Source organism: Pongo abelii, chromosome 9 (genome assembly GCF_028885655.2).
Source record: "Pongo abelii isolate AG06213 chromosome 9, NHGRI_mPonAbe1-v2.0_pri, whole genome shotgun sequence".
NCBI lineage: Eukaryota > Metazoa > Chordata > Mammalia > Primates > Hominidae > Pongo > Pongo abelii.
In genome coordinates this window covers 80,956,833-80,979,797 of record NC_071994.2, presented here as the reverse complement: position 1 = coordinate 80,979,797, position 22,965 = coordinate 80,956,833, and the positions used below count along the sequence as shown (strand labels likewise).

The following is a 22,965-nucleotide window of genomic DNA, read 5'->3' as shown; positions in this document are numbered from 1 at the left end:
GTGGCAGTGGAAGGAAGGAAAACTCACTTGACAGCCAGAAAGCTTTCCCAGGACAAATTCTGCCTTGAGGTAGACACAGCTTTAAGTTGGGGGAAAGCATGTATCCAGAAAAGATCCCACCCCTCCGGCTGCAGCTGGCCTTTCCCAACAAGTCTGTTCAGATTTTACAGGCAGAAACTTTGTCTAATCCATCTCTACATCTCCAGTATCAAGGACAAAGCATATAAAAAGTGATGTTTGTAAAAGAAATGAAAGCAGAGAAGCAGGAAGGGAAGGAGGGAGGGAGGGAAGAACCATCACGTTTCCCTTTCTTTCATTCCATCTTTTTGCCTTGTTTGGTGCCCAGTCACACAACACAATATAATACATGACTTGCTGTGCACATATTTTGTAAGCAGATGTTCATTAACAAATACAGGTTCAGAATGATATAGTCTTAGATTTTAAAATTGGAGTGGACTCCCACCACCTCCTTTTCTGTTTGTCAATTGGGGAAACTGGGGCTCAGATAGGTTAAGTGCTTTGCCCAAGGTCACACAGCAAATTAGCCGCTGATTGGGATAAGCGCAAGAATGAAATTTGGTGGAGTATATGTTGTGAGATAGTTCTACTTTTGGATTCAAATGGTGGCCCAGCCAAGTTATGCATGCCCCATGCTTAAAAGAGACAGGTTGTGATGCTCTTGGCTTAATTTGTCTATGAATTACCATGACCCTAGGAATAGAGAGCAATGTTGATTACACCTCTCTCTGGCAGATGCCAAAACTCTGTTCTTCCCTCAATTGTCTAGTTAAAGGCAGTAGGGCACTCTCCCCCAGTCCTATCCTAGAGAACATTCACTGATGGTTGAGGAACCTCATGTGCATTTTAATGAAGCCTGGGAGTTCTGGTTCACTCTTATGACTACTCTTAGCTTTAAAAATTTGGAAGTCAGCTAGGCGCAGTGGCTCACGCCTGTAATCCCAGCACTTTGGGAGGCCGAGGCGGGCCGGATCACAAGGTCAGGAGTTCGAGACCAGCCTGGCCAACATGGTGAAACCCAGTCTCTACTAAAAAAATTTAAAAATTACCCAGGCATGATGGCGTGTGGCTGTAATCCCAACTACTCGGGAGGCTGAGGTAGGAGAATTGCTTGAACCCATGAGACGGAGGTTGCAGTGAGCTGAGATCGCACCACTGCACTCCAGCCTGGGCGACAGAGCAAGACTCTGTCTCACTGGAAGTCAGGGTGAGCCCTCTTTCTGAACACCCTTGAAACTCCCTCTGGCTCTAGGCTCTTAAAGGTGGGTTCCAACCTCATCTGTCTTTGTGGTCCATTGCCAGATCTCTATTCCATGTGCCCAGGTCTCTCACCATACTGCTGCCACAAGGGGTCTGTATCTTTCAGCCTGTGGGCCTTTGCTCACTCATGCCAGGCCCCTACCTAGAATGCCCTCTTGCTCCCCTTTTGTCTGCCTCTGTCCTGCCTCTACTTCAGTGCTCAGTTCAAGTCCTTGCTCTTCCTAGAAGCTTTCCTAGACCACTCTATCTGTAAATTGTTGTAGCCTGGAGGGATGTGGCTACTGCCTGAGACTCAGAGCGGAAGCCGAGCTGCCACGGGCTGGGGGAAAAAAAGTGTCTTGTTCATTGTCTGTGCTCTAGCAGACTGGGTAATTTCGTAATTTCTAAAGAAAATAAATTTCCTTCTTACATTTGGAAGCTAGGAAATCCAAAGTCCAGGGGGCCACATCTGGTGAGGGTCTTCTTAGCATGTCATAACTTTGCAGAAGGCATCACATGGTGAGAGGGCAAGAGTGTGCCAGACCAGGTCTCTCTTCTTCTTATAAAGCCACCAGTCCCACCACTGGGGCCCCACCCTGATGGTTTTATCTCACCATAATCACTTTCCAAAGGCCCCACCTCCAAATGCCATCAATATATGAATTTGGATATTATGTTTCCAACATATGAAATTTGGGGTACACATTCAAACCATAGCAAGAAGGTTACTCCAGCCTGTCTCTCTTCCTACCTTTCAGTGTCCTGCTGTGCTCACCATTAGCCAAACCTATCCAGAAACCAGTGGGCAAGGGAGCCCAGGTGATGCAGTCCTTAGGAGTCAGCCTCCTGGGACACAGAAAGGCAGAGAATGGTCTGGAACTAAGGATGGGGCTGGAGGAGGCAAACAGAGAATAAAGTCTTACAGTAGCTGTTTACCCATCCTACTGTAACTGGAGTGCATATCCCCTGGGATCACTGGTCCCAGTCATTGCATGCAGCTAGCCTCCCTGGCCACCTCCTGCCAAAGGCCAGCTGTGCTTCCCAGCCATTGTGACAACCAGAAAACACTCTTCCTCATTTCCGGACACCCCTATTTAAAAACCACTGCATCATACAATGAGGCTTTTTCATACATTGTCCCTTCATCACTGTTTGTAAAATGCAAAGCAATTTAATAATCTGAGTGTTCACCCAAAGTTCTGTCCTGACTAAGTGAATGAGGAAGCAGAAATAGCCATATTATGATCTCAAGGTGCTATTTTTTATTCCCCATCAGAATACTGGAAGGGGAGCCAGGGAAGCCCCACAGTCTGCTGTCCTCTGTGGGCCCTTCCTTGTGTGTGAGTCCATCTGGGGTTTCAGGCCAAATACTGTTTAGAAGCCTTGAGCACTGGCCATGACATAGGACTAAAGTGAGAATGAACCAAAAGCATTTTGTCCAGAGAAGGAGTGAATAGGCAGAGAAAACACTACAAAAAGTGTGACCCCTAGCCTCATGTTCAGACTGGTGGTTACATTGTGGACTTCATTGTTTTGATCCATTCTAGGTTCAGGTAACAATAATACTGATAGTTTTCTCTAACTCTTGCACAAGACTTTACAGTTTGCAAGGTGCTTTCATACACATTTGACAAGTGAAGAAACTGAAACTCAGGTTAAATAAAGTGCTCGAGATTCTACAGCTTGAAGGAGGCAGAACTGAGACTGGAAGTCAGGCTATCAGATTCCGACTGCTGACTGTGGTGATAAAGAGCTTTCTGGCCTTCGTAAATTGGTCGTGTAGGCCAAGGTTCATTAGCTAAGCTCTCAGCACTGCTACATCACCATCCCATGTCAGTGGTAGTCGATGGCATTTTAATGGAAGCCAAATAACTCTTTCTGTTGGCATTCTCAGGCAGCTGGAGTTTTTGTTTTATGATAATTAAATACCATCATCTTTCATATCTGACAATCTTTAGGACCCGATTAATGACTGCAGTGCATGCTTGGGTCATCATCAGCTCCATAGCAAGGAGACCTTCAGGCACCTGTCTGCCATTTGCAGGGCTGGATGTGGGCACTCAGCCTGGCACCCTTTCTTGGAGCCAGAGCTGGCCTTAGATCACAGGGCTATTGACATGATTGAGTTCCTTGCCTGAGCCAAAGCTCTGGAAGTTTATGCCTTTTTCTCATGAATGTGATCTTATAAAAGAATAGTGGTAGACTCCACTGGAATCTTTCCACGAGGGAGGCACCCTGCCATCAGTCTAGGGGGTTCTTATAGCCTGTCCCGGCCTGGTTCATCCTCCACGTGGCCACCAGAAATCTTCCTCACATACTAATGTGACCCCCCACCCTCTGGATAAAGGCCAAGGTCTTTAGCCTGGCACCTCCAGGCACTGACCACCTGGGCCTGCCCCAGCGTCTCTACGTCACCCGCAGCCACTGTTCTCACACAGCCATTTCACACTAGTTATAAAACTGTCCCCAGCTGGCCTTGCTTCTGAACCCTTGCACATGCATTATCTGCTGCCTAGAATGCCCCTCAGGCATAGGTTTCATGTCACTTCTCAGAAACCTTTCCTGAGCCTGACAGTCAGTCTGGCAGCTGCCCTCCACACCTGTGGTGCTCCCTGGGGCTGTGGCGTATGCCGATAAGGATTATTGTGGTCGACACTTGGAAAGTGCTCAGTATGTGGCAGGCCTTGATGTAAGCACCTTACCTGCATTCACTCATTGAATGCACACAAAAAAGAGTGTTTAACAATAGGGTCTATGGAGGCAGACTGCCTGAGTTCAAATTCTGGCTCCACCAATGAAAAGTTTCGAAATCCTGGGCAAATTGCTTAGCCTTTATGTGTCAGTTTCCTCATTTACAAAACTGGGAGTAATAACAGTACCTTCTTTACAGAGCTGTTATAAGGATTAAATAATCAAAGTACTTAGAAAGTATCTGGCAAGTAGTAAATACTCAGTAAATGTTAACTAATGTATGCGATGATGATGGTGATGTATAATTTTATCATCACCAGTTTGTGTAGTATATATCTGTTTGTATATCCGTTTTCTTTACTAGACTATAAGCATCTCAAAGTCAAGGACCATATTTGTTTTATTTCTGAATCTCTATGTATTCAACCTACGGTAGTCCATATTCTTTCTCTTCCTTTTATTGCCATTACTATTATATATACATTTTATGGATGAATGACTGGAGGCTCATAGAGGTGAATGTAGCTATTAGGAGACAGAATTAAGGTCTAGGTCTGTGAGATCCCTGAGCTCTGCTCTTGTATCTTTGCCAGCTGTCCTCCCAACCACTGGCTACTTGTCAAGGATGAGGCTTATCCTCATCTTTTAATCCATCAAGTCCCTGCATACAACAAGGGGCTGTTTAATATTCCTGGCTGATTAACACTAGGGCCTTCTCCTTATGGCACACCTTCAACCCAGGGCAGAGAGGTATGGATTGGGGTAGCAGCCCCTGCCTGGTTTGCTCTGAGATGCTAGTCTAATGCAGAAAGGAGCTTTCATCTTTGAATACATGGTGAGCCCATGTGTCTGGTTTTATTCTGAATGTCAGGGCTACAGCCATTCTCATCAGTTCCTGAACTACAAGTTCAGCTACAGGCACCCTCCTGCGACTAGAGCTCCTAGGAGCCAGCAGGTTGTCCAGAGTGGGATTCAGTGTAATAAAATAGTATCACACTTCTGTTAGATATGTCCTGCTCTTTTTCTCTCAAGGTTTTCTGCTTTGGAACCCCTGCTGTAAATGCTGAAGAGTGATCACCATGGTGATGATTCAGGGCTTTGCGATTTATTCATTCAACATGACTTTATTGTAATTGTGGAATTAATAGTTACCATTTTTCAGAATTCCTATATTCCAAGCATGGTGCTAAGCACTCACATACATTATCTCTTTTAATTCTCATAACAATCCTATAAGGTGGGCATTATTTCTATTTAGTGATAAGAAAACTAAAGCTCCAGAGAAAGTAAGTGACTTGATGACAGTCACACATCTTCTAAGTGGCAGAGCCAAAACTTGAACTCAGGGCTCTCTGACACCAAAGCCGAGTCTCTTTCTCTTACATACGGCTCTGCCCAGCATTGTAAAGGAGCCTCGCTATGATCTTGGTTCAGGGAGGTGCAGCCGGGAGGTGCAGCCAGGTGGTTTCGGTGTTCAGGATTTTTGTGCATCTAAAATGAAAACTGCCTAACATGTTGGAGGACACTAGTAACTGCAAATATATTTAAGAACTTGTAGGAAGCAAAGAAACTTCCTGGAAAACCAGGCTTGCAAAACTCAGGTAAGCAAGTGACCTTTACTGGCAGTGTTGTGCACAAATAGCAGTAAAATGACTCACATCTGGGCTTGATTCACAGATATACTTGGTAGCTATATCTGTAAGAAGAGGGTATAAATTGGAATTTACATCACAGTTTTGCAAGTGTACCAATGTGTATTCCCAGGTAGCGTGAGAGAAGCAACTGCTTGTGCAGGCAAAAAGCCCAACTACCTGAGTTGTTGTTCTTTCCCCGACATTCTGTAAATATTTACTGAGGGCCTACCATGCATCAGGCACAGCTCTGTGCAGACACTGGGGATATGGAAAGAAATGACACATGGGTCTTTCCCTCAGGGCTTAGTAGGAGTTGATGGTACCCATGGCTCTTCATCCTCCAGAAAGTGGTGAAGTAGGAAAGTGTGCCCTTTCACAGACACACTGACCAAGGACCGAACAGAAGTGAGTTATTGGAGGTCACCCAGCCAGTAAATAGAAACTATAAGAGAGTTCTCTCTTAGGCCATGTTTATCTTGTTCACTGTTTTATTCCCAATACCTAGTGTACAAGACTTGGCACAGAATAGGCATTCAATAAATGCTGAATGGGTGAACTGATTCTGAGATTCCCTCCAAAGATGAGGGTGCATATTTGTGGGGGGGATAAAAGAAGTCTCCTCTGTAGCCTCTCACCTCTGTCTTCCCTCCTGGCCATAGGAGCAAAAAAAAAAAAAAAAAAAAAAAAAAAAAAAAAAAAAAAAAAAAAAAAAAAAAGAGTACATTCAGACCAGAGGAAACATTTGCTCTTTGGGAAGTTTATGTTTCTTTCTGGGGTCTGTGAGTGAAGTTTCCATTGCTGAGCTCCCAAATACAGAGCTTTTCCTTTGGGAACCCAGGAAACATCAAGGTCCCCTTTCTTAACATTCTCAAGCTAGAAAGGGTGAGGGAAGGGAAATAAAGGGCATAGCTCAAGCCTCTGCAACTCTGGCTCCAGGCAAATAAGTAAAGGCCTGCATAGACCCATGGTCTAGCAGGCCCAGAGTGGTCTACTATGATTTTTTGCACACAAATATGCCCCACATGAACCTCACTTGCTTGCACTGACAGCTCAGTCCATTCACATAGCTATTCATTCAATAAACTTAATTGAGCATCTGCTCAGTTCTAGGCTCTGTGATCACCCAGCACAGAGAAGAGAAGAGAGGGACTTTCACACCTCCCAGAGGAGGCAACATGTGGACATCAGTATGCCTGTTCTTGGGGAGGAGATGAAAATGAGAGGTCTGGGTTGCCTGCTGTCAGCATTCAAGAGGAAAATGAGGATAGATCAAGGAAGTCTTTCTGGATGGGGAGGCAGTTGAGCTGAGAGCTCAAAAGATAGAAAGGATTTGGCCCAGAACATTCCTTGTCCCCATAGAAAACATTCCTTGTCCCCATAGGAGAATTTCCTTTTAGAAGTTAGTTTTTAGACCTGGACCAGTGATCTTACTTAAAATTTCATCATTGCAGGACTTTTGACAGTTTTCCTGAACATTTATCAAGCCAGAGCCTGGTGTCCCCATTAGTCACAAAGCAAATGTCTGTAGGCTTGCCTGACTCAGACATCAGACGCTACTCTCTTCACTGAGGACCTTTTTCCTGCATTTAGCCATGGACAGACATTCCAGGAGGTGTCTAAGTTTTATGCAAAGGCACCATGGTTTGGTAGACTGAATTTGGCTTTTGTGTTTACGAGAACAACTGACTAGTTTTGTAAGCCTCAGTGTCGTCATCTGTAAAATGGGAATACAAATACTGCCCCCTAAGGGTTGTTGTGAGCATTAGAAAAGTTAAGGGTTTGAAAGCACACATTATAGATGCTCCAATACATAGCAGAAACTATTATCAATTAAGTAAAATGCCATGAGGTTGACTCCTAGGACCAGAGCAAGAGCAAGGACTGGGTCACACTTCTCTGCTGGCCTCTTGATAACCATTGGACAGTAGTGGTTCAGCCACTGCCTCCCACTGCTCTGGTGAACTACTGCCAGCAGCCTGAAAGGCCAAGGCTGGGAAGAACATTCAGTCAGCCCAAGAGGCTGCTTCTGCTGCTGGCTTCTGTCCCAGCCGTCTGTCTCCACTGCTGCTGTCTGTCTCCACTGAAGTGCTACCTGAGAACAGCTGGACAAAACAAATGACCCTGCACATTCTCACCTTCTTTCTCGTCCAATACTCCCTGTTCTCTGAGTGGGACACCACTCTGCCTGGACAGGTTGTATTCGCCTGCCAGATTCTCTCCCTTCCCAACAAGGAACATCCTTGCTAGTTCCCTTCTGGTCCAGCACTACAAAACTGCATGTCTTCAGGAAGTACCATTCACATTCTGTCACCTTCCTGGGGACCCTCCTTCTGGGAGTTGAGGTTTTGGCCATTTAGATGGTCTCAGTACATCTCCTGGCCTCGGAGGAAAAATGTGGCTGGAGTGGAGGATGCATGATGGAGCTGACGGGAGAAGAGGCTGGAAGACAGCCATGGATCGGATTCCAGAGGGTTTTGTATTAATAAGCCAGGTGTGGGCTTTATGCCGAAAGTAGCAGCTTGTAATAAGGAAGTGATCCACTCAGAAGGGTTTCTGTTTCTTTCTCCCTTCCACCCCTAACTCCCCTTTCCTGAATTCCCCACCAGATTTGCTTTATACCCCTTTGGCATAAAAGGTTGATTTACTCAAAAAGCAGAGTGATGCATCTTACACTAAAAAAATCCATAACACTAATGGTGCTTCATACTTGACTGTGCTTGATGATTTCCAAAAAGCCTTCTCCCTATCCAAGGAAGAGCACAGCCTTTGGAATATTGCTGTTCTTTCTGATTCTTAGTCTCATCTATAAAATACAGAATTGTCATGAGGAACAAAGGAAGCAGAATACTTCAGAAATATTTATTTCCTACCAATTGCCTCATTTGATCTCACAGTAGCCCTGTGATCCCCCAAATAAACTATTTCCCCTATTTTACAGATGAGAAAACTGAGGCTTAAAGAGGTTAAATGACTTGTCCATGCCCATGTGGTTAATAAGTGATAGAATCTAGGTTAGAATCTAATTTCTTGGCCTCTCCACCACCCCCATAATATCATCCGCTTTGAAAGACTAGGCTTTCTGTGAGCATAGCTTAGATGGATGGTGAAGATTTACCTCCACAACTTGCCTCATTTGTGGTATCATCAGAAATTGTATTTGTTTTCTTTCTTTGCCAATAACACCTACTTAGCCACAAATCCTTGGGCACTTTACTTACCTACTCCAAGTCTACGTTTTTCATCTATAAATTGGTGATGATACCTGTTGTTCTGAATAATTAAAGGGAATAAATAAAGTATCTCAATGTTCTCATCTGTAAACTGGGGATAAAAGCAGTCCCTACTACGCGGCGGTTGTGAGAATTAGCTGAATTTACACTTGTAGAAGGCTCAGAACGGGACTCTGGCACATTGGATGTGCTCAGTAAATGTTGAGTGGTTTTTAACCACCAGACCCCAGCATGGCTCACTTTATTCAAAAGTCATCTTTCTCCTTATGTGGCCACCCTATCTAAAATTTCACCACTGCCCTTACATACACAGGCCACAGTCCCCTTCCTGGCTGTATGTGCTCTTAGATTTATCACCATCTCAGTAAACTCTACGTTTTACTTTTTTTTTTTTTTTTTTTTTTTTTTTGAGACAGAGTCTTGCTCTGTCGCCCAGGCTGGAGTGCAGTGGCGCGATCTCAGCTCACTGCAAGCTCCACCTCCCGGGTTCACGCCAGTCTCCTGCCTCAGCCTCCCGAGCAGCTGAGACTACAGGCGCCGGCCACCACGCCCGGCTAATTTTTTGTATTTTTAGTAGAGACAGGGTTTCACCGTGTTAGCCAGGATGGTCTCGATCTCCTGACCTTGTGATCCGCCCACCTCGGCCTCCCAAAGTGCTGGGATTACAGGCTTGAGCCACCGCGACCGGCAACGTTTTACTTTTAAAAAGTTGGTTTGTTTCGTTTACTGTGTACCATCATATATAATCAGTGGTTCTAGAATTTTAGCATACATCAGAGACACTTGGAAGGTTTGTAAAATCAGTTTCCTGGGCCCTATCAGGGTTCATGATTCAGTCAGCCCGGGGCAGGGCTTATTTTCATCTCTAACAAATTCCCAGACGATGCTGAAGCTGCTGGTCCCTGGCCACACTTTAAAAACCACGTCCTAAAAGCATGAAACAATGTGAAGTTGCTGAGATGGGTAACTAGTCTTTTTTATGTTGTTTCTTGTTTCACTCCCCTACTAGAATTTAAGCTCAATGGGGACGGGAATTTTTGTCTGTTTAGTAGGTTAAGGTATCCCTAGCACCTAGAATAGTAGGTGCTCAATAAACATCTGTCGTGTAATTACTGATTGACTGCATCAATATGTATAATCTGCCGGCTCCCTCTTCTGTGGTCTTGCTCAGACCTCCGTGGCTGCTTTTCCAGCCGAGGGGCAGCACCAAGCTCACCGCCGCTGACCGCCATGTTTGTGCCCTAGATCACCCGGGCGGCCTGCAGAACCACGCGCGGCTCCGGACGCCGCCGCCGCCGCTCTCGCACGCCCACACCCCCAACCAGCACCACGCGGCCTCCATTAACTCCCTGAACCGGGGCAACTTCACGCCGAGGAGCAACCCCAGCCCGGCCCCCACGGACCACTCGCTCTCCGGAGAGCCCCCTGCCGGCGGCGCCCAGGAGCCTGCCCACGCCCAGGACAACTGGCTGCTCAACAGCAACATCCCCCTGGAGACCAGGTGCGCGGCCGGTAGGGCGGGTGAGGCTGAGGAGGGCGGGCAGCTGGGGCCCGGACCAAGGTCTTTGGCTGGCGGGGCCATTCAGTGTCCCCAGATAACGCTGGCCGGAGGAGCTGGAGTTGGGTGCACGGTTTAGGGATGCGGTTCTCTGACTGCCAGCATGGGCTTTGGAACCCGAGAGACCCAAGGTCCAGTGCTAGCCTGCTGATTACCAAAGGTGTGACCTTGGCCAAGTTGCTAGACACCCCCCGCACCAACCCCTTGCCTCTCTTCCCTTGTCTACACGATGGCCATGACGTTTGCGGGACGGAACTGTTAAAGGAGATGAGAGCTAACGTGTGAACGAGGCTTGCACAGGTGTGTGACCAACAGCAGGCTCTCAGTCTGGTTTGGCTCGGGCCCTCATCTTTGCCTTTCCCTACATGATTCTACCACCCAATGCCTAGTGTCAGACCTGCCTGGCCTGGCGTCGGCACTCAGCTATGTCAGTCTCCCCACCTCTCCTCCTTCCCTGCTGTGCTACCACCTTTATGCCCAAAGCCCTAATAACCCCTAGCGTGTATACATCAGCTTTGGGTTACAAGGGCTTTCCTATGTGTGACATTATGTAATCCTCATACCTCTATGAAGTGGGTATTAGGATGATCATCCCCATTTGCGAATTTGGAAGCTGAGAATCAGAGCGGGTCCATCACTAGCTCACTTCACACAGGCGATTGAGGCACAGCTAAAACTTGAACTCAGGTTGCCTGACTCCCTGTCCAGTGCTGCTTCACCTACACCCCAGCCACCTTCTCTTCGTCTCTGCTGGCCAGGATCCCTCTGCCCTGTTCCTTCTTCCAGCTTTGTTGGGCAATGATTTTGTCAGCTCAGGGACATCAGTCTGCTTGAGTTCTGTAGCTGTTCTCCTTCCCTCTGCCTACACACTGTTTTTCCAAAGTGGAGTTTGTTTATGATTATAAAAACCACACAAGCTCACCAGAGAAAATGCAGAAAATTATGAAGACAAAAATTAAGATTTACCCATAATCCTACAACTCTGAGATAAGCGCTGTTCACTTTGGGGGCATAGCCTTTCCCTTTCTCTAAACTGTAGATGAAGTGTCCTAGGCTGGCAAAACTGGAACCACTTTATCTTCTACCCTGTTTCCTAAAGTTGTGGGAAACATAGATTTTATTTCCCCAAACTCCTGTTCTTTATCTGTGAAGAGAACAAAGGTCATCCCAGAGTTAAGGAAGTAAAATTAACCTGCATGTGAAAAGTGTGGACATGTGACTGCCTAGCACACAACTATGGTAACGGCACATCGAGCTTATGGAGGCCAGTAAGAGAAAATGAACATTGTTTGTACGACTTTACTCCTGTAGAATTGTTTTTCCGAAAGCAAAATTCTTAGAGATGCAGCCCAAGCAGCTTCCCCGCTCCCGCCTCCAGTCTCTTAATTTATATTATTTCTGTTGTCGTCCTTTAAAATCGTGTGTGATTTTTCCCTCTGTGCCTCTTTTGCGCTCATCAGTAACAGAGTAGGATAATTGTGTGTCAGCCTGCCCAGGGTAGCTTAATCAGATCTCCATTATTTCCAATGTGCTCACTGAAAGACGGAACATGACTGGAAGAAGCCAGCCACTAATCGATGGTTCTGATGCTCTGCATGGACCACAGTCACCACCCCCTTTGCTTGGATGTTCATCTTTTCCACTTAGGATCAAGTTAGAACTTCCTATTCTGAGTCTCCAGGTTTTTCAAGGAAAGGAAGATAGAGGATGAGCAGCAAGGCGGTTTTCCTAATGGTTAGTGTGAGTTGTAAAGGTGGTCCCAGCTCACGTCTCCTGTCTTTCTGTGCTCACCTGCCTTTCTGATGTTCTATCTTCCCACATCCATTGCTCAAACACATGCAGCTTTTTCTTTTTATTTATACTTTATTACTCAAATAAGAAATGTTCATTGTAAAACAGCTAGACAATGAAATAAGCAAGAAGAAAAGAAAATCATTTTTATTTGTCACCAAAAGTTACCATTGTTAACATGTAGTTATATACTCACATAACACCATTTTATATACATCTATATACATATATAACATTATGATATATATTATATCATATGTATTTAATATTCAGTGTAAGTATATGCATGTATGTGCATGTACATGTATTTCTCCCAATGCCAGGCCCTTTCATGCCTTTGCACAGAGTCTTGCAGAGCTCTGCCAGAGTCGCTCACCTTCTCACTTTGTGGTCTATCCAGTCGTACTTATTCTTGAAGCCCCGGTTGAAATGTTTGAGGAAGTCTTCCTCTGTGACCCCAGAGTCCTGTCCCTCCAAGGATGACCTAAAGCCGGAAAGGCGCTTAATACAGTGAATACACAATCAGAATTCTAGATCTTGATGCTGACCTTAACTGGTTGAAGGCACAAAACTAACAAGGCACAGTTTAGGAGGGATCAGCGTCAAGTCTGGCAGACTGAATCACAAGCTGACCAGCTTGGCAAGGTGGACAGAATATGGCCTTCAAAGTCAGAGGGACCTTCATACCTGCCTTGGCTTTAATCCTTACTAGCTGGGCAAGTTCCCTAACATCTCTGAACCTTGATTTCCTCATCTATAAATTGGGATAAGAATTTGTACCTCTCAAAGAGGTTGGGAGGAAGTAAATGTGATATATAAGAAGCACACAGCACAGTGCCTAGCATTTAGAAACCACACTCTAAAAGCTATTTCTCATTTTTTTCATATACATCTTCTCTCCATATCCACCCTGTGGATAAAAATGTCATTCAAAAAGAGTTTCTTGAGCTCCTACTCGCCCCAAAGGAGTTGAGAGGAAATAGTAGGTTCTACCTCTTCTCTACTTCAGAGAAGTAAGTTTGGCCTGATGTTCTGAGGGTCCAAGTGATGGCCCATTCACCATAGTGAGTTTGAAGCACAGGTTTTAGGATCAGACATACCCTATCCTCAGAAACCCTACCCTAGTGCTCACTAGCTGTGGACCAAGATCTTCAATTTTATCTCTAAAATGGAGAAAATAAAAGTCACTTTCTGCTGTGATTATCTATTGCTGCACAACAAACAAATGACTCCAAAATTTAGCGGCTTTGGAAACATCCAGTTGATTATACTTCACAGTGTGAGTCAAGAGTTTAGGAAGGGCTCAGCTAGGCTATTCATCCACTCCACATCGTGTTGACAGGGGTCCACTGGTAGTATTCAGCTGGCAACTGGACTCATTTGAAGGATCCAAGATGACTTCACTTACGTAATTGACATCTTTTTGGGGGATGGCTGGAAAGCTGGTCTTGGCAGTACCCTTCTGTCTCAGTCCATTTAGTGTTGCTATAAAGGAATGCCTGAGGGTGGGTAATTTATAAAGAAAAAGGATTTATTTGGCTTACAGTTCTGCAGACTTTACAAGAAATATGACACCAGCATCTGCTTCTGGTGAGAGCCTCAGGCTGCTTCCACTCATGGCAGAAAGTAAAGGGGAGCCGGTGTATGCAGAGATCACATGGCAACAGAGAGGGGTGGGGAGGTGCCAGGCTCTTTTTAACAACCAGCTCTGGAAGGAACTAATAAAAATGAGAACTTGATGTCCTCCTAAGGAGGGCTTTAATCTACTCATGCAGGATCCACCCTCGTGACCAAAACACCTCCCATTAGGCCCCACCTCTAACATTGGGTATCAAATTTTCTTTCTTTTTTCTTTCCCCCCTCCCCCTTTTCCAGACAGAGTGCAGTGGCATGATCCTGACACACTGCAGCCTCAGCCTCCCAGACTCAAGCAGTCCTTCCACCTCAGCCTCCCAAGTAGCTGGGACTACAAGCATGTGCCACCCCCATGCCCAGCTGATTTTGTTTATTTTTTGTAGAGATCAGGATGGTCTTGAGCTCCTGGGCACAAGCAATCCTCCTGCCTCGCCCTCCCAAAGTGCTGGTTCTACAGGTGTGAGTTACCATGTCCAACTGTGTATCAAATTTTAACATGAGCTCTGGGGGGCAAACATCCAAACTATAGCATCCTCTCCCTCTAAGGGCCTCTCCAAATAGGCTTCCTAGCAGGGTAATTGTGCTTCATACTCAGTGGCTTGGGGCTGCAAGGCACTAAGACAGGAGCTATTGATGCTTTTAAGGCTTGGCCTGAAAATGCTATAGTGTCACTTCCTCCATATTCTGTCAGTCAAAGCAGTCATAAGCTGGCCAGCTTCAAGAGGAGGAGAAACAGACCCCACTTCTCAGTGGAAAAAGTGTCCAAGAATTTGTGGCCATCTTTAATCCACCACACCACCTCATAAGGCTATTGTAACAAACATGTTAAGATAATGTCTGAAAATGTCTTAGCATATAGTAAATGCTCAACTACTTATTATGTAGTGTTTTATTATTCAATAAATATTCACTGAGTGTCTACTATGTGTCTACCAGGTAAGACATTTCAGAGAACAGACTGTTATAATAGAATAAGTTCTTTGATAGAGAAAAGTACAGGAAATAATGCTACTTTTTAATTGCCCTGAGATCCCCAGCACACAACACAGGGCTTGCCACAACATGGTAGCTTCTTGATAATTATTAACACAGGTGAAATAAATGAATGAATACATATACTTAACTGAGACTTGAGTGGGGAGAAAGGAAGGCTTCCTGGAAGACCTGGTACAGCATGACTGAGAAGAGCAAGCAGGAGTCTCCCAGGCAGACGAGGAGCAGAAAGGAGGGCCTGAGAGGGCACAGTCTGAGCAGAGGCCTAGCGGCCCAACAGAGCAGGGCCTAGTTGAGATAGTTGTCCTAAACAGCTTTTTCCAGTCCCCACCAGAATGGGAGCCTCTTGATACCAGAGAAATAGTCACAGGCCCTTCCCTGATTGTCAAACTCAGTCTGTATTGAGAGTCTAGAATTAATGGCTGAATAAATACTACAACAGCTGGTAGAATGACCAAGAGGGATTTAGATTTCATGCTGGCAGGAAAAGAAAGGCTAGCAGAAGGATGAAGAAGAGAGAGGGCTTTGGTAAATGTGCTCCTTTCTCTGCACCTGCCATACTTCTGGCAGTCTCCAAGGTTAACCGAGTCCCCCAGTGAGAAGCCTGGGCCTACCTGTGCTCCCTTTGAGCTGGGGTAAGATGTTGCTTTAAGCTTCTATAGGTGCATCTGTGATCCATTCTGGAGGGAGCCATATGTTTAGGGTCCCCCAAACGCTGATCCACTTCTTTTGCACTCTGCAGCATCAGACACTTAATTGATTTCACAGGGACTGTCTGATTAATAACCCATCAGGTTCCTGTCGGGTGAGGGAAAGTCAGAGCAGAAGGCTGCCAAACCTTGGCTCCAGCTCATCTCATCTCAAGCCTGGTAGGGAAGCCTGGGGTCCATTTTGTGGTCACACTGAATTTGGGGAACAACCCTGCCCACCCTCAGGGATGGGTGTCACCCTGGCGGTCTCCAGACCAGCCCTAGTGTGGTTCCCAGAATGGCACACACAGTGCCTTCTGGCAGGCCAGGTCAGCCCCAGAGCATTGCAGAGAATTGGTATATACAGTCTTCCTTGTAATTTGGTGATTCAGTCACAGACATGCAGAAGACACAGCCAACTGTTATTAAGAAGCTCACTGTCTTTTGAGGGAGACAGACCTGTAAATGAATGAGGACAGGTACCATGACTGGTGTTGTGACAGAGGGAGTCCTCTGAGCAGAGAGGAGAGCATGGTTCCCTCTGCTTAGGAGCAGCAGCAGAGAGAGCCTTTACTGGGAATGGCCAGGTGCTGTTCTAAGTTCTTGGCACATGTCAACTTCATTCTTCACAGCTATTCCATAAGGTGGGTGTTGGGAGTCCCCAAGCCCCCACCCCCAGGTTTGATGATTTACTAGTGGGACTCACAAGACTCAACACGTAGTTGAGTATAGGTGTTATACTCACAGCCCTAGTTTATCACAGTGAAAGGCAGAAAAGCAGAATCAGCAAAGGGAAAAGAAGCCTGGGGTAGACTCTGGGGCAAACCAGGCACAAGGTTCTGGGGTCTTCTTTCAGTGGAGTCACACAGGACGCACTTCATTCCCCCAGCAACAGGTTGTGACAACATGTGAAATGTTGCCAATCAGGGAGGCTCATTAAAGCCTCAGCTCCAGGGTTTTTACTGGGGGTGCCCATGTCGGCATCCCCTGCCTGGCAAGTACCTGGATTCCAGACTCCCCAAAGGAAAACAGTTATTCATGTAATTGTTGAGGCACAGTGAGCCAGCCACTCTCGTCAGTTAATGGTGGCAACTCTCCTGAAACCTGAGTTCCCAGATGCCAGCCCAGGGCCACTGTTATAAGAGGGCATTGCAAAGGATAGCAGTCAGGGCATCTGTCTTCACTCTTCTGCACATGTAGGCAGTCATATCCTCATCCCCATATTAGAGACGAAGAATCTGAAGCACAGACAAGTTAAGTAACTTGCCTCAGATCCCACAGCCAGTAAGTGGCAGAACCAGGGTCCATCCCCAGGCTGGCTGGCTCCAGGGCCCACACACCTAACCACTATGCAGTGCCGTCTTCCTGATTGTTCAAAATAGCTTCTCCAGGCATAAATTGGTTGGAGTTTGCAGGGGAGAAAGGAATTTTTAGCTGAGAGATAGGCACAGAGCCAGGAGAGAGCTTGGCATTTTGGAGAGATGGCAAGTAGTTGGCTCAAGCGGGAGCACAGGGAGTCTCTTGAGGATGAGATTAAATGCAGATCAGCAATGGAGGATCTTGGGCTACACGAAAAGGAGGTTGTACTTTTCCCTGTGGGCCTGGAGGCTGGGGTGGTAGACATGAGGGTGAATAGCTAGCAAGAGCTTTTAAATCAGAAGGTGCCGTTATGGGATTGGCCTTTTAGAAGGATGACCATGGCTTGGAAGACCTGGTGCCTGGTTCATTTTTTTTTTCCATTCATTTGTTCAGCTGCCAGCCCCATCACTAACTCTGTGTGGTCTTGGCTGAGTCACTAACCCCCTGCACACCTTGAGGTCTCAGCTACAGAATATGGGGTGTGATCCCTGCCTGTCCTGCCCCAGTAGGTAGTTGTGAGAATCAGATGCAATTGTGGCTGTCCCGTGGCTTTGTGGGTGGAAACACGGCCCAGGACAGCGGGCTTACTGTGAGAGGGCGAACCGTTCATCAGGGCGGTCCTGAGGAACTACTGGCCTCTGCAGCTTCCTGGCTACTTCCTTCCCAAAAGCCCTTTGCTCTGCCCTTGAGAGGTGAGCTCAGCCTGCCTTAAGTCAGACACATGGGACTGGGAGCCCCTCCTACAGGCAGTTCAGGGGCTAGTCCAAGGCCTCCCCACATGCTTAGAGGGAACCAGTCCATCCCCTCTTTAAGAACAGCCCACCACTTAGCTGAAGGTTCCTCTCCAAGTACTCAGGAACCTCTTTCCTGAGAGGCAGCTCAGGGCTGTGAGGTCAGAGAGATCTGGTTTAAATCCCATCTTCACCTTATTTTTCCTGTATGCTGGGCACTTAACCTTTCTGGGCCTTAGTTCCATATCTGGAAAATGAGGTAATAGCACCCACCAATGTGAGGGTCAAGTGAATCAGGTGCCCACACTTGAGCTCTCAGCAGCAGTGAGCAGGAGACCCTGCAGGACTATGACCCAAGGTGGGCTCCGCAGCTTAGGTTCCCCATCAAGAAAGGTGGGCATTTGTTTCTCAGAAGAACTAGACACCTAGAGTCTTGGGGAGTGGGTGGATAGGAGATTTGGGGGGAGGTTCCTTTAACTGGAAGTCAGGATGCCTGGGTTTTAGTTTCAGCTCTGCCACTGACTCGCTATGGTATGGGTATGAGGGCAGGGCACATGTCTCTCTGGGCCTCAGTTTCCTCATCAGTCAAATGACACCAAGTAATTTGACCCAGAACTAAGTTTAAAAGTACAGAACAAGACTATTTCTTTTTTTTTTTTGGAGACGGAGTCTCACTCTGTCGCCCAGGCTGGAGTGCAGTGGCACAATCACTGGCTCACTGCAACCTCTGCCTCCCGGGTCCAAGCGATTCTCCTGCCTCAGCCTCCTGAGTAGCTGGGGTTACAGGCACGCGCCACCACGCCTAGCTAATTTTTTTGTAAGAGACGGGGTTTCACCGTGTTAGCCAGGATGGTCTCGATCTCCTGACCTCATGATCCACCTGCCTTGGCCTCCCAAAGTGCTAGGATTACAGGCATGAGCCACCGCGCCCAGCAGAACAAGACTATTTCAAGGCAGTAGTAGCATTCTGAATAGCCAGAATTTTCTTCTTCTTTTTTTTTTCTAAAGGCCGAGTCTCATTGGACCGGACTGGAGTGCAGAGGCTTATGGCAGCCTCAGCCTCCCCGGGTTCAGGTGATCCTCCCACCTCAGCCTCCCAAGTAGCTGGTACTACAGGCACATGGCACCATGCCTGGCTAGTTTTTGAATTTTTTTTCTAGAGATGGGATTTTGCCATGTTGCCCAGGCTGGTGTCAAACTCCTGCACTCAAGCCATCCACCTGCCTCAGCCTCCCAAAGTGCTGGGATTACCAGTGTGAGCCACTGCACCTGGCCAATAGCCAACATTTTCAGCAAGTGCTCATGTCTCTCCAAATTCCAGAGAGATCTAAATCATTAATATGCACATGAGCATGAGTGTGGAAGCTCTTTCAGGAGACTGGGGCACCCTCTTACTCTAGAAATCCTTTACTCTGTTGCATCACCTCTTCCCCTCTCCTAACAGATCTGTACTTTTAGAAGATAATTGTCCAGTCTGTCTTTTTTAAAAAATAACTGTTTCTTTTTAAATTGTAAAAGTTAAAATAAGAATCACTGTTTTTCCAGTCACTTGAAAATCCTTACTGCTAACATTTTGATCTTTATCCTTTATGTCTTTTTCTCTGAATGTATTTTTTGGTTTATTTCTGATGGTTTTAAGGTATAAATTTGACTCTGTATCTTAAAATGGGATCTGAGCCTTCTGACTCAAGCCAGACTCCCAGGTCTTCTAGGGAGCATGCCATGCAGCCAGCCTCAGGTCTCGGGGGGCAACAGGAGTTCTTCCTTGGACCTGCTCGTGCTGTAGAGAGAGTGGACAGTTCCCTCCTGAAATGCAGGGATGGAGGAAACAACCTGAATGCCGTCTGCTGCCATCTTCAATGAAGCACTGACTATGTGCCTGCTGTATGCCAGGCATGCTTCCCTTTGTGTATCCTGAATTCAGCAGCATTCAGCACATATTTATTGAGTGGCTGCTACCATGTACCACATATTCCTCTAGACTCTGGGCACATAGTAGTGAACAAGACAGATAAGACTTCTGCCTTGTGGAACTTAAAATGCATTAGGAAAAAGCACAATAATCAGATAAGCATATATATATAGGATATGTGTGTGTGTGTTTATCACTTCCTAATCACTTCCTGGCCCCTTGCTCTGGTATTGCTTTATTTTTCATCAGAAAGAGAGAGAGAAAGAGAGAGAGGTGTGTGTGTGTGTGTGTGTGTGTGTGTGTGTGTGTGTGTATGAAATCCTGTGATGAAAAATCAGTACAAGGGGCCAGGGAGTGATTGGGAAGGGTGGGCTGGGAGCTATTTTAGTTAGGGTAAGAAGGTAATAGTTGAGGAGGGGAGGAAGGAGGTTATATTCCATGAAGATATTTTCAGGAGGGTTCTGATTCATAAAGATAGTTGAGGGAGGCAGAGGAAAGCCAAGATTTAGCTTGGTGAAGAAACAGCAAGGAGACCAGTGTACCTGTAGCATAGAAAATGAGGCTTGCGAAGTACTAGAGGCCAGATCTTACAGGAGCTTGTGGGCCCTGGTAAGGACTATGGTTTATTCTAAAATGCTTATGAAGCCATTGGAGGGTTGAGAGCAGAGAAGTGATATGATCCAAATTATGCTTTGGGTTTTGTAAAATGAACAATTATCCCTTTCTGTGAATGCTTAGAGAGATTGAGTCACCTGCCCAGGGCCAGTGAATGATGGTTATGGGACCTGAACCTAGATCTGTCTGGCCTCAGGGCCTATATGCCTCCCATTGGGCCACCAGGCCTCCCATAAGCAGGGTTATCTGCCTGGTGATGGAAATAGAGCCACTCTGAGGGATGTCCACACCCCTGAAGCTCCTCCCAGGCACTGAGGAAGACTTTAGGGGCTTGCACACCAGCAGAACAGACTGCCACCCAGGCCGCTGGCCCAGACAGTGCTTCACAACTCACCAAAAGAGGAGGTCCCCACCACCACTGCTGTACTCAGCACTCCACCTGCAAATAGTGTTGCCATATGCTTCCACTGTCCCAAGGGATGTTAATGAAAGGGGATTTCCAGATAGTACTTACAGCCCTCCTCGTTTTGGTCTTTGAGGCTGACCAGGGGCAGTAGCCACAAAGCTGTGCAGAGAGAGACAGGGTTATAAAGTGGAGAGGGCCTGAGTTCTGGGGTCAGATAACCCCATGCTCCAGCTTGGCTCTCCACTTGTTTATGGTATGGCCTTAGAAAAGTTGCTTCTACAAGCTTTGCTTTGCCAATCTACAAAATAGAGATGACAGTACTGACTTTGTGGAGTTATTGTGAGGAATAAAATTTAAATTAGATAGTTGCAGAGCTTCTGGAACAATACATAATATGTGGTAGATATAGGGTAGGTAGTAGCTATTATATTTAGCATTAGTACTCCTATAATACTTGTATAGCCCTTAATACTTCTTCCACCATTATCTCAGCTGATCCATATAACAACCTTGTGAGCTCAGTACTGTAATCCCTTTTTACATGAAGGACATAAGATAAAGAAAGGTTAAGGGTTATACAGAAAGTTGCACAGGAAGAGAGTGGCATAAAAGGGTCTTGAATTTGGGAATACTGGCTCTAAGACCTGGTCAAAGTCAGAAAGAAGGTCCTTGGCAGGGCTGGGTCCAAAGTTGGCTTTCTGCAGTCAGTTCCTTTCTTGGGTGCGTGCAACAGGCTGAAGCCACCACTGGATTGTTACAAATGATTCACCACAGAGTCTGAAAGTGAGGTGATAGCTGTCCTGAAAAGGTCAGGAGACAGGCTCCAGCCTACCTGAGTGTGAATCATGTCACTCAGCCGACCTGGTTGAGACCAAAAAGGGCAAGTATGTCTATCTTCATTCTGGGTTAGAAATAGGTAAAGTCACAAAATGCTATGCACTTGGGGAACAAAGAGCATCCTATTTTGTCTTCGGTGGAGCTCCATCCTTGCTAACCAGTCATCACTCAGGTCACAGCACCGCTAAAGGACGATGATCCTCTGACCATGGTCAGCATTAACCTGGGGGCCTGGGAGAAATACAGACCCTCAGGCCCCACCCGCCCTGCTGACAGAATCTCTAGGGATGGGCCTCAGCAATGCTCAGCTCTCCAGAAAGTTGGAGGACCATGGCTTTAGAAGACAATGGCCAAAAATGCTGACTTTTTTTTTTCTTTGGACTAGCCAAATGGGTGTCTCTAGCCACTGTTTAAGCTGATGTAAGCAGCCTCAAGTAGAGAGAGAGAGCACAGGCTTTGGAACCTGAGCTCTAATTCCTGCTTTGAACTTTGCTAGCTGGTGACCTTGGCAAGACCCATTACCTCTCCACATCTCAGTTTCCTCACCTGTAGAATGAGGATTACCTTGCCTTCCTCACATGGCCATTTTGAAGATTTGAGAGGCTGGATGTAGCATACCTAGCTCAGTCCCGGACACATGTCAGTCCTCTTCAGTGAGAACTGTGATTTGATGCATACAACTGCCAAATCTTGTTTTTGTATAGACAGTATTCCCTCTGGATGCTCTGTGCCAGGTGGACCCCTTGCACATGCGGCTTGCACACTGACCCATTGCCTGGAAACCGTGTCCCACTGGTCTCACGCACACAGCTGCACCAAACAGCCACTTTGTGTGTTTCTCTACTATCCCCCTTCATCAGTGCATGACTCATTGCTTCATTCATGTCTCCATGTGTGCGTAGAAACCTAGGCAAGCAGCCATTCCTAGGGACATTGCAGGACAACCTCATTGAGATGGACATTCTCGGCGCCTCCCGCCATGATGGGGCTTACAGTGACGGGTAGGTGACATCCCCATTCTCCTCTCTGTGTGTGCTCTCCTTGTGGCTCCTGCACTTGCATGCAGACCCTGAGACCTTTCCCTGGGATCTTCTGGGGGAGGTGATCCATGTGGCATGCTCATCACCAAGTCCATGTTCAACTTGCAACAGTTTATCCTTGGAATACCCTATCCCCCAGCATATTAACAGCAGTCTTGTTAATATGCAGCTCTTGGCATCTCATTGGCTGCCGTTGCCATTCCAAAAACCATCTCACGTAGCATTTTTAATGCAGCACGGGCCCTGTATTGTATGGACTCTGGCCCTGAGTGTGTATTCTTTGACCTGAGGCACCTTGTACCCCAACAGGGGTGGGTTTGCCCTAAGGCTTCTGGGGGATACAGTGCAACCAACGCACTCCATTTCCCAGGCTGTGTGCAAGTCCTCCCATGGCCATGGTTAAAGCCAAGCTGTGGAGGAGCTCCTGACACCTAGTTTGGTCACAACCATGTGCTTTGACCATACCCCGCTCATGACTAGGCTGTAGGGTGCAGTTGCCTGTCTGTCCCCCCACACAGCTTTCACCCCCCACACAGCTTTCACCTTGGGCTTGGGAGGCAGCAGTCTGGCTTCTGGACAGAGTG

The 22,965-nt window shown here is 46.7% G+C and overlaps 1 protein-coding gene across 21 annotated transcripts in view; it reads left to right on the top strand.

Moving 5' to 3' along the window:
- TENM4 (teneurin transmembrane protein 4) overlaps positions 1-22,965 on the top strand; it is a 3,040,222-nt gene that overhangs the window by 2,783,280 nt on the left and 233,977 nt on the right. For 17 of the 21 annotated variants that reach the window (XM_054526090.2, XM_063711315.1, XM_054526091.2 and 14 more), the window contains 2 exons: positions 10,061-10,316; positions 22,244-22,342. In XM_054526090.2, coding sequence (XP_054382065.1) covers positions 10,061-10,316; positions 22,244-22,342 — 355 coding nt within the window. Of the gene's footprint in view, positions 1-9,630; positions 9,779-10,060; positions 10,317-22,243; positions 22,343-22,965 lie in introns of those variants that run through there. The other 4 variants (XM_063711311.1, XM_063711314.1, XM_063711312.1 and 1 more) reach the window with 2 other exon arrangements.